General features: G+C 39.5%; 1 protein-coding gene across 1 annotated transcript in view; it reads right to left on the reverse strand.

Annotated features, from left to right (window-relative positions):
• Window positions 1-6,422, reverse strand: part of LOC129351298 (gastrula zinc finger protein XlCGF26.1-like) — a gene marked incomplete at both ends in the record, with an annotated part of 29,606 nt that extends 23,184 nt beyond the window's left edge. Inside the window, one exon of the mRNA XM_055020190.1 lies at window positions 5,999-6,422. Within this exon, the coding sequence (XP_054876165.1) occupies window positions 5,999-6,422 (424 nt within the window). The remainder of the gene's footprint in view (window positions 1-5,998) is intronic.
• Between the last annotated feature and the right edge of the window lie 6,057 nt (window positions 6,423-12,479).

The following is a 12,479-nucleotide window of genomic DNA, read 5'->3' on the forward strand; positions in this document are numbered from 1 at the left end:
TATGAATATATATAGGTATATATATACAGAGAAAGCGTTAGACCAACATGAGCCACACTCCATACCCCTAGGTGGCGGTAATGCTACTCAACGTTTGTTGCCAACCGCCAATAAACACAACAAGAAGAAGAAGAAGAAAATTTAAAGCCAAACTAATAATCACTTCCAGTTTCTTCAGCACATCAACAGTGAAACACGTGAAAAATAAAAACAGAGCAAATGTCTGGCTTTACTTTTCCTCTTAAAGACACTTTTGCAGTTTAGTTAAATGTTTCCGTGTTTTCAGTGAAAATGTCTTCAGTTCAGCCTCAGAGAGTTTATCAAGCAGCAGGAAACTCCTGCTGAAGAAACATTCACAGAGTGGAAAGAAATCAACGTTAAGATGGAGGAAGAGATGGACGATGAGCGCAGACTGATGGATTTTACCCGGATACCCAAGATCATCTTGCACCGGATAGGTACGAAACAGCTGCAGTAGCTGTCATTATTTTAATTGATTGTATACATTGATATTAATTTAATTGGTGAATCAATAAAACCAGAGCACACAGAGCATGCTCATTGCTCTGTGATAGTTCTGTGCTGCCTGGCTTCATGCAGCAGGAGAAAAGTGAGAACTGTCACAGTGTTTGGTTATTTCTGCTTGTTGCTCCTTGGTCTGTGTTCATGATGGAGCGTTGTTTACCACTAGTGCATTGCCTTAATTGCTATGTTTAATAGTGCAGACAGTGGTGGTTTCTGATATGAGCAATATGGGCAACCGCCCAGGGTGTTAACTTTTAGGGTTGGCATGAGACTTCCATGGATTGTAGCACAGAGCAAAGTAGAACAAAGAGTGTGAATTGATAATATTGGTTAAATTGATTTGTTTTTATGGGAATGTGGATCTTTCAGACCAATTTGATTAGCACTTTTGCTAATATTTCACATTTTATAGTCATGTGGCGGCTGGTCTTGGTCTTTGCTTAGGTGGTCTTGATTATAACACTATGTAAAGCTATTTAAAGGGCCGTTTCATTTAACTAAAAAGAAATGTCATAATACTAATGGTCAGATTTGACTTAGCAAGCAGAGTTAATAGAGATGGTTCAGTTTAAATATTTAGTACTTTACTGTAAGTTACAGTGTGGGACCATTATTTGATAAGCGCCATCATATTCTGTGTCCATAAGAATAGCAAAGTATGATGTAAACCTGCAACAGCGCCTCCTACAGTCACAATGTGCAGTGGTCACAGAATATGGTGTAACGTCCCTGTTGGCGAGAAGCGAATCTTGAAGGGGAGTTAACGTCAGCTAGCCAGACTGCATATTTCCAAATGTTGGCACATTTGACGGCACTAAGTTTAATTGCTGGTAAAATTATTAACCACATGCAGACATTGTTTATTCTAAATAAGGTAAATAACAATCTCTCTGAAAGACGATGGAAGAGATTTCATTTTGTAATGTTTTGCTGAGAATTACATTTTCCTCTCCTGGGGGTTTCTGTGGGCTCTAGTGTCCCTTATAAGAAAGAAGGCTGACAGGAATGTAGTAAGGAAAGAAATGCGGCAAATATCATCGGGTCCGGAAATCAAACCCGTGACGGCCGTGTGGAGGATTGAAGGCCTCCAAACGTGGGTTGTGCTACCACAGCACGCCCCCTGATGAAGAACATTTTCATTTTAGTTTTAGTTAATTAAACTGATGGGTTCATTGTGTGACCTCACATTTTGACTTTTTTTTCCAGATTTCCCACAAGGCAGTGTGTGCAAAGAGGAGGAGGATCTAAATGAGCTCAGAAACCCAGAGAGAAACTTCACTTCAGATCAAGATCATCCAGAACCTCTGCAGATAAAACTGGAACAAGAGGAACCAGAACCTCTGCAGATGAAACAGGATCAAGAGGAACCAGAACCTCTGCAGATGAAACGGGATCAAGAGGAACCAGAACCTCTGCAGATAAAACGGGAACAAGAGGAACCAGAACCTCTGCAGATGAAACTGGATCAAGAGGAACCAGAACCTCTGCAGATGAAACTGGATCAAGAGGAACCAGAACCTCTGCAGATAAAACTGGAACAAGAGGAACCAGAACCTCTGCAGATGAAACAGGAACAAGAGGAACCAGAACCTCTGCAGATGAAACTGGAACAAGAGGAACCAGAACCTCTGCAGATAAAACGGGAACAAGAGGAACCAGAACCTCTGCAGATGAAACTGGATCAAGAGGAACCAGAACCTCTGCAGATGAAACTGGAACAAGAGGAACCAGAACCTCTGCAGATGAAACTGGATCAAGAGGAACCAGAACCTCTGCAGATGAAACTGGATCAAGAAGAACCAGAACCTCTGCAGATCAAAGAGGAAGAGGAGCAACTTTCCATCAGTCAGGATGAAGAGCATCTTGTGATGAAACAGGAAACCGATGACATTTTGAACAAACAGCAGAAAAACTCAACAGAGACTTCAGAACAAGAAACGCACATGAAAGCTCAACCAGAACAAAATCTATATTCCTGTAAAATTTGTGATGAAACCTTTTCTCAAAATAGTTCCTTGATGAATCACATAAAAACTCATACAGCTAAGAAACCTTTCAAATGTTCCACCTGTGGAAAAAGTTACCCTTACAAGAGTCGTTTAAATAATCACATGAGAATTCATACAGGTGAAAACCGTTCACTTGTGCAGCTTGTGGAAAATGTTTCCATCTAAACGACTCTTTAAACAGACACAAGAGAATTTTCTTTGGTGAGAAATCTTACACATGCACAATCTGTGGAAAAAATTTTGTGTCTAAATGTCAGTTACTTCCTCATATGACGATTCATACAGGTGAGAATCCTTTCTCATGTGAGACCTGTGGAAAATGTTTTCAGAAGAAATCTCATTTAGTTAATCACATCAGAGTTCACACCGGTGAGAAACCTTTCTCATGTGAGACCTGTGGAAAAGTTTCACTCAAAAGCAAAGTTTAACTGTTCACATGAGATCTCACACAGGTGAGAAACCTTTCTCATGTGGGATTTGTGGAAGAAGTTTCACTCAAAAAAACAACTTAACTTCTCACAACAGAATTCACACAGGTGAGAAGCCATTCTCATGTGAGGCCTGTGGAAAATGTTTTCCCTCATAAAAAAAGTTTAACTGTTCACATGAGATCTCACACAGGTGAGAAACCTTTCTCATGTGGGATTTGTGGAAAAGGTTTCACTCACAACACAACTTAACTTCTCACAACAGAATTCACACTGGTGAGAAGTAGCTGTGCATTGATTTATCAGCTGGCTGATTAATAAATGTTGATTTTCTAAATTTTGGGACATTGGTGAGCAGCAGATATATGCATGTGAAGCTGATCTGATTCCTCAATGTTATTGACCTCAGCCACTGTTCTGTTCTCCGCTGTGAGGTTTGACTATTAGACCAGCTCACCATGTCATGTCTGCACCCTTAGTGAAAAGTGAGGAAAATGTTTTGTGTATAGATCCAGTTTAAGTCATCACATGAAGATTCACACGGGTTGGAAGCTTTTATTTTGTAGATTCATTAGAAAAAGGTTCACTCTAAATAATGTAACTGTTCACATGAGAACTCGCACAGGTTTGATGGCACAATGTGAACCTCAAGATTCTCAGTAAGTTGCTGTTTGGAAGTGGAGTAATTGCAACCGACTTAAATTCTTAAATGTAGCAGGTTTTGCTTACAAAGCATTTTAATCTGGATATTTAGCTGAAATTCTTAAAAATTTTATTCTTCCAGTTTTATATTTCCATTTTACTGAATGAGACTGAGGGAGAGATTGTCTAACAAACAATGAGTTTGAATGCTTTGAGATTTAGACTTCTGAAATTTTGGAGTCTTTATTGTGTTTTTATCCTTTGTACATATTTTTATTTTAATGATTTGGAGAAATGGATGCATTTCTTTGACATGGTTTTAAATAAATTTTCTGCTTACAAAATGGTTTGATGATGTGGATTGAATTTCAGAAAAAAAAATCATTGAAACCTTTCTATAATTTTAGATGATAAAGTATCATAATGATGGTCTTTTTCTATTTTTCTGTTTAGTCAAAGACTGTGACAGAATCGATTTACATAAACATAGAGACTGAAATAAAACCTGTTTGAAACAAATAGTAAATCAGGAAAACCTTCATGTATAAACAGTTAACTTCTCACATGTCATTAATTTGATTTCAGCACCTCTGAGATCTAGAATTATAAGGCTGAGATATCAAGGTAAACAAAGAGACCCAGTAGCTGCTGGTAGGGGCCCTCCAGACATTATTACAAAATATAAATAGAAACTGGTTTTATAACTTCAACATCAGACCTATGTTTTTATTCACAAGTGTACGTTAGAAAAAAAAAATTATTGCCCAAAAGTTGACTGTTAGAGGTCACAGTTCAGCCCCTCTTCCTCGCCACGGACCCGGTGTCTGAACAACGTGGAGGCAGAAGGACTGGGAATCCTCATAATTAGACCAAGGGCAGCCAGACTCATTAGTTTTGCTAGGTGTTATATTTAGAGGCACAAGAAGGCCTCCTGACACAAAAGACTCAAGTTGAAAACAAAAATAAACTCAAAAAGGGCTCTGGGGGCATCAAGGGTAAAAGGGGCAGGGCTCAAGCCCTCTCCAGACCCCCTCTGCATGTGCCTGCATATGAATGCTTGTCTTTCTAAGTTACCATCCAATAAAATATCTGAAAATACAATTTAAACGATGTTAGAAAAGTGGCACTGCAAACTCCGGCATTATTACTTCCTGCACCTCCTGGTTTTAGCTGTAGATTGTTGATCCACTTTTCTATTTTTAGGTGTTTTTTTCTAAATTAACTTCCTTGTGACCGACTACCTTCAAAACACAAAGATAAAGTTTTTCTTTCTCTCTATTAGAATGGTTGGAACAACCACACATGGCACAGACTTAAGACATTTTGATGTTTAAGTCAAAATGCCTAAATGTGCTGCATTTACTTTCTGACCCCCACCTCCATGGTAAGGCATCGGTGCTACATCATCTGAAACCCAGCAATTTATGGGAAAAAAGAATAATACACTGCTTTAAAATGTAAAATACTTTATTTCAAGTCATACATGTAAAAGTCAACAATGTAAAAGCTGAACTCAATAACTACATGACACAGAACTGCAAGACACCTGAAATCCACAGAAATTAAACCTTCCTGAAGACATTCCCCTCTTTAACTTCAGTATCTAATGGGACACTGATGGGAACCTTAAGTACAAATGTGACTGAGAAATAAAACAAAAAACTGATTTTAGAAAAACAAAGCTGGTAGACAAAAATGGACCTCAAGTCTATCTTAGTACAAGACATTCAGAGCATCGACTTGGCTTTGGATGAATGGATATTTTTGTGCAGAATTGGCATGGATTTAATTTATAAGTAAAGGTAAGATGGGAAAAAATGTTTTTGTTTAGTTTTTTTTAATGAAATGTGCATTTTGTGGGCCACAGTCTGTATGTCTAAAGAATTCAGTAAAGTAAAATGTTAGCTAATCTACCACAGCAATGATTTATTAATAAAACACTAAGACTAAAACAAACTACTGCAAAAAACTCAATGTTCTGTTCTGTGACCAAAATTCTTTCTTTTTTTATGTTAAATCCTAAAACATGGCATTGTTATCAGTTGCTATTGCAACGAGTCTGCATGTAGCTTGGGTGATGCAGAGTGAGAAAGTGGTTTAGGTTTCTCCCTTTGCTGTGGATCATAACACGAAACAATACCTACATTTCTAAGTTTCACCTGGTTACTACAGCTATGGATGACGTGTAAAAGAACGGTCTTTCTGCCCTCCAGCGTTGTATGCATGAGCAAAATTTCTGAGTAACCAATAACATACATGGTGTCTGTATTTATACATCGTAAAGCCTCACCGCACGTCACTGTTTCGCATCCATATGAATCTTTATGTGTTTAAGTAATTGTTGTTTCATCCTGAAACTCTTTCCACAGGTCCCACATGAGAAAGGCTTCTCACCTGTATGAATTCTCATATGCCGAGTTAAAGTCCCTCTGACACTGAAACTCTTTCCACAGGTCTCACACCAGAAAGGCTTCTCACCTGTGTGACTTCTCATATGCCGAGTTAAAGTAACTCTGTCACTGAAACTCTTTCCACAGGTTGAACAAATGAAAGGCTTCTCACCTGTGTGAATTCTCATATGCCTAGTTAAAGTCGTTTTTTGTCTGTAACTCTTTCCACAAGTCCCACATGAGAAAGGCTTCTCACCTGTATGAATTCTCATATGCGCAGTTAAATTCGCTTTTACACTGAAACTCTTTCCACAGGTTGAACAAGTGAAAGGCTTCTCACCTGTGTGAATTCTCATATGCCTAGTTAAAGTCATTTTTTGTCTGTAACTCTTTCCACAAGTCCCACATGAGAAAGGATTTTCACCTGTGTGAATTATCATATGCTGAGTTAAAGCCGTTTTTACATTGAAACTCTTTCCACAGGTCCCACAAGTGAAAGGCTTCTCACCTGTGTGAATTCTCATATGTTTAGTTAAAGTCCCTCTTTCATTGAAACTCTTTCCACAGGTTGAACAAGTGAAAGGTTTTACTCCTGTGTGAATTCTCATGTGTCTCTTCAAGTTACTGTTTCCAGAAAAGGTTTTATCACAAATTTACAAGAATGTATTTTTTGCCCTTTGTGAGTTTTCTTCTGCGGTTTTTGTTTTTCAGCATCAGTTCTGTCTTTCTGCTGTTTGGTTTTCTCATATCTCTCCTTTGGTTTCTGTTCTTCCTTTCTCTTTTTTCCTGGGTTTTCAGAATTGCTTCCTTCCTGATTCTGGTTCTCAGTTTCTGCAGAGCCATGAGAGATGAGTTGGTTCCTCTGTGGTTTTGTGTCATTGAGAATCTCCACTTCTTCACACACACAACATTGTGGAAGATCTGGGAAATAGACAAAAAAAAAAAAAGTTTTTTAAATGTCAATCAAACAAGAAATCCACTTTGATGCCTTCATGTATCGAAACAGGATTTTCTTAGGTTATTCTAAAATTACAATCTTACAAGAATGAACATTAACTCAACTAAGAAGTTAACGTTCTATGTTCTAGAACATTGGATGTTCTAGAATGGAACTATGACCAGAACTAGTTTCATTCTGGTCATAGCTCCATTCTAATGACCAGACTGGAACTATTCTTGAGTCAAAATATGATATTAAGGATCTCCAGGTGAGCAAATAAGATGGCAATAGCTTAATCTAGTAGCTTCCTGACAAATATTACATAAAATCTTCTTCCTCCATGTAGAGAGAGGAAGAAGACGCCTACATGGAGGAGTCAGATGTTCAGGTCACCTGACTTTTGGACATGTACCCTGACCACACACAGGTGTCGCAATCCGACTGGGATTGTGGACCAACGCTGGTGGTGATGCGGGCTGTGTGCCTGTAATGGGCGCAGGGGAAGTGCACCCATTATATGTCACCAGATATATATCACATTAAAGAGTGACATAAAATGCCTAAAGGGAAACCATAAAGTAATTTTTAACCTCACCGCTGATATTGTCAGACATTGCTCCGCTCACACACTCAACACAAACGTTCAAAAGCACTAAATCTCAGCCTTTACTTTCCTGGGATTCACAGCAGAATTGGTAGCAGTGGGTGATTGTTGTTAATCGCACACATGCAGAAAATAATGGCAAAATGAACCAATTGAAAATATTTGACATGAATATTGGACAATTTGGAAGATTAAATATGAAAGGTGAAAATGTACAATGATAAAATTATTTAACGAGTTTTATTTAAGACACAAGTTAGTTAATAAGTCATTTACTAAGTTTACATTATGAAAATGGAAACTTAGCAGCCAGACAAGACAGTTACTAAATATGCTTTTGATTGTTGTGATCATTATTATCACCTGGTTGCAGTTCCTGTCAGGTCACCATAAAATAATTCCCCAATGAAAGTGGAGGGCGGGGCTGTGGGCGGGTCTAACACTGACCTTCTTTAACTTAAATTTGAGCCGTTATTCTGTCAGAATAGCTGACATGCATTGAGTACAAATGAGCATTAAGAGGCGCTGTCAGCTCAGCATATGTGACAAGATACAAGAGAAAGTCAATAAATATTTTCTAGTGATAACTGGATGGATAGTAGCGTTGCTGTAAACAACTATTTCAGTAACTGAGTAATCTATTAATTATTCTTATGATTAATCAAGTAATCGGATTAAAAACGTATATAAAATAAAATATTGGTAAATCTGCTATAACACCAGTGTTACTATCAGATATCAATATCAATCCAGTTTTTCATATTGGAGCATCCCTAACAGTCATTTCTTTGTAGTTTAGAAAACTGACCTGTAACAATAACATCAAATAACATAACATTGGAAGATGCACATTCTAGGCTAAACAATCACAGAGAAGTTTGATAGGGGAATTAAAAAACTGTGTCGGCGATATTCAGGGTGCACAGTGGGTCAGGAGAGGAACCGCAGACCCCGTCAGAACCTAAAGAACCAGACATCAGTCTCTTCATCCCTCAGTGATAGAGACTGAGAAATAATATGAATGGCAATTTACAGAACAAATCATACAAATAGGTTAATAAATATTGCGAAGAGAAACCGACTCAGAGACAGTGCAATAATATTAGCCTGCATGATCTTTTCCTCTCAGGTTAGGGCTCTGCTTTGCTGCACAAGCATCAGCCTTTTCCCTGCAATAAGCTTCTAGCTATTTTTATTACTTATTAGCCATGTTTAGGACCCTGAATGCAGGAAGTCAATGTAAGACAACATTGTAATGATGCCCCACATGCTACTAGCAGCATTTAGGCTAACATTAGCATTTTGGCTCATTTTAGATTATACACTAATTTTAACAAACTGAATGGAGGAAGTCCATGTTAGTCAACATGTTTGTGACTTTCCACAGGCTATTGACTATAATTCAGTTTAGCTGAGCATTGATGCTAATTGTTAGAATCAGAGCGCTGGGTCCAAACTGGGGCCACACTTTAGCAGGCCCTGGTTACATTTCTCCAGGGATTTTCTATTTTTACTTAATTTAAGCAGATTCTTTAAATATGTCTACGAACACAACGATTATTTATCTGTAAAAACTGTCTTTAACCTCACTAATCAGTAAACCGTGAAGATGTTTTTCGTACCTATCCGGTGCAAGATGATCTTGGGTATCCGGGTAAAATCCATCAGTCTGCGCTGATCGTCCATCTCTTCCTCCATCTTAACGTTGATTTCTTTCCACTCTGTGAATGTTTCTTCAGCAGGAGTTTCCTGCTGCTTGATAAACTCTCTGAGGCTGAACTGAAGACATTTTCACTGAAAACACGGAAAAAATTAGTTGAACCTCAAACTCTTCTCCAAAGGAAAAGCTAAAGCGAGCCCGCGTGCTCTGTTTTCATCTTCCCCGCCTTAATCTTCTTCTTCTTCTTCTTCTTCTTCTTCTTCTTCTTCTTCTTCTTCTTCTTCTTCTTCTTCTTCTTCTTCTTCTTCTTCTTCTTCTTCTTCTTCTTCTTCTTCTTCTTCTTCTTCTTCTTCTTCTTCTTCTTCTTCTTCTTCTTCTTCTTCTTCTTCTTCTTCTTCTTCTCTTCTTCTTCTTCTTCTTCTTCTTCTTCTTCTTCTTCTTCTTCTTCTTCTTCTTCTTCGAGTGAGAGGAGGGTGTGTGAGGAGGAGCGGAGGAAGAGTGAAAGCAAGAGTGATTGTATATCTTTTCTTTATCTTTTTCTTACTGTTTTTCTGGGTGTTTAGTTTACTTGTTTAATTGTTTTTTCTTGTGTTTAGTTTTATCACGTTTTAAGGGGTTTTTGTTCGTTTGTTTGGGGTGTGGCCGTCGGGCGTGCCTGGCTTGCCGGCGTCTGACGGCAACAATGGTGGGTGTTGTCGGTGGTGGGTCTTTCTCCACGCTGACACGGAAGAACGGCATCAAGGTGGGTGCTGGTTCTCCGTGCAGCGTGGAGGAAGTTTGTTTGGCGGTGGGTGAGATCATTGGGCACGGGAATATAAAGTCGGCTGCACGTATGAATGGGGCAGTGGTGTTGTTTGTGGAGAAGGTGGAACATGCACAGCAGGTGGTGGAAAAGGGTGTTTCGGTGAATGGGTTGTTTTTACAAGTTTCACCGCTCACGTTACCATCAACTAAGATAATGTTGTCAAACGTACCTCCTTTCATCAGTGATGAATTTTTGATTAAAGAACTGTCGAGACACGGAAAGGTGGTGTCGCCGGTGAAAAAAGTCCTTTCCGGGTGTAAATCACCGCTATTGAAACATGTTGTTTCTCACCGTAGACAGTTATTTATGATACTGAACAGAAAGGATGAGGAAATGAATTTGCGCTTCCACGTTAGAGTGGATGATTTCGACTATGTTTTGTTTGCCACATCAGGCAGATGAAATGTTTTGGTTGTGCAGGAGGGCCACATCATAAAGATGTGCCCTGATAAGGCAGAACTGGCCAAGCCGGACTCGGAAAAGCAGCACCCGTTGCCGCTGAGCAGGGTAAAAAAACAAATAGTGAGGAGGATGTTGTGGAGGGAGACACTGCTAATGTTGCGGCGGGAGAACCCGCCGCTGCTGCTGCTGGCGCGACTGCCGCTGCGGGGGAACCAGCGGTGGTAGAGGAGGATGTGACAGGAACATTGTTAAAGAGGCGGTGGGACGGTGGTAATGGTGCGAGTATAGGAGAGGATGAGAGCACGGTGGTGTGTGGTGATGGGCTGAATGGTGGTGTGGGTGGAAGTGTAGGGAAGGAGAGTGATGGTGTGCAGAAAGAACAGGAGGATGTGAGGGTGATGAGGAGCATCGAGTGTGTGGAGATCAGAGCGAGGGGAGAGAGGTTCAGGGGGAGAGACAGGTACAAAGAAAAGACGGTGTGAGTCGTTTATAGTGGCTGGAGTGGAGGGAGAAACAGGTGAGGTGGAGGAGGAAATGGAGCTTGAAGCTTGTGTCCCGGTGAAACGGCGCAGCAAGAGGAAAAATGTGGTGGCTGCTGTGCAGGCCAGTAAGAAGGAAAGTAAGTCGGTTGTGGAGAAGAGAGAGGGATCGGACAGCAGTGATGAAGAGAGTTATTTCTCAGATACCAGTGAAGCTTCCGTATCTCAGACGAGTAGAGAACCGAGATACCCGGTTGAAACATTTAGAACCTTTTTAAAACAAACAAAAGGTCTCAGAGGGATAAAACTTGAGAGCTATTTCCCAAATTTAAGACTTTTCTATTTTTCCGCAAGGCATCACATTAGACATAAAGAGGACTCAGGTTTCACAGACACAGAATTTTTAGGTTAAAGAAAATAATGTCTAAAGCCAGAAAACAATTTTTATGATGTACAGTTTTTTTAATATCTATTTTAATGTTTCGGTGTGTTTGTTTTAGCCTTTTACCTAAGATGGATTCATTTAAAATAGCATCCTTGAATCTAAATGGGGGGAGGGAGGCTGAAAAATGGGCATTGATTTATCAGATGATGAAACAAAAAATTGATATCGTCTATCTACAGGAGACACATAGTGATTGTACAATAGAAACAGACTGGGGCAAGGAGTGGGAGGGAGAGGTGATTTTAAGTCATGGCACCTCCAAGAGTGCAGGGGTGGGTTTTCTTTTTTCAAAAGCTTTCACCCCACTTTCTATAGAAATTGAACATGTGGTGCAAGGAGATGTCTTTTAGTAAAGACAAAATTTGATTGTTTAAACATGTTTTTTATTAATATCTATGCTCCGATAGCCAATGCAGAGAAGAAATGTTTTTTATGAGAAAATTGGAGAGGCTGGGTGATTGCGGGACCGAGAATTATGTTTTTATAGGTGGATTTTAATTGTACTGAGAACGAGTTTTTAGATCGCAATCACGCAGAGCCACATCCGGCGGCCCAACGGGTCTTGAAGCAACTGGTCTCGTCTCATGGCCTGGTGGACGTATGGAGGAGGATGCATGCAGGCGCCAGGCAGTATACATGGTCCCACATTGTTGATAGTAAAATCTCTTTAGCTCGTTTAGATCGTTTTTATTGTTTTAAACACCATTTTAACGTGTTTAAAACATGCCAGATTTTACCAGTGGCTTTTACAGACCATTCGTTGCTTTTAGGTAGTGTTTTTATCAGAAACATTTTACCTAGAAGCGCGTACTGGCATTTTAATTCTGCTTTAACTTATGATCAGAGCTTTAAGGAGGTTTTAACTTATTTTTGGACTGGTTTTAGGGAAAGGAAAGCTGATTTTAGCTCTCTTAGACAGTGGGGACTATGGAAAGGTTCAAATAAAACTGCTGAGTCAACAGCACACTGTCAATGTCACTCGTGACATTGCCGGATCTATCAGAGATCTGGAGATGAGTATAGTGGAATTAGAACGACTTAGTGACTCCACAGGAAATCGAGAGTATTTTGAAGCTCTCAAATCTAAAAAGCTAACTTTAGCAAACCTGCTGGAAAATAAAGTCCAAGGTGCATTGGTCAGATCCCGGAT

Source organism: Poeciliopsis prolifica, unplaced genomic scaffold (genome assembly GCF_027474105.1).
Source record: "Poeciliopsis prolifica strain line A6 unplaced genomic scaffold, Auburn_PproV2 SCAFFOLD066, whole genome shotgun sequence".
Lineage (NCBI taxonomy): Eukaryota > Metazoa > Chordata > Actinopteri > Cyprinodontiformes > Poeciliidae > Poeciliopsis > Poeciliopsis prolifica.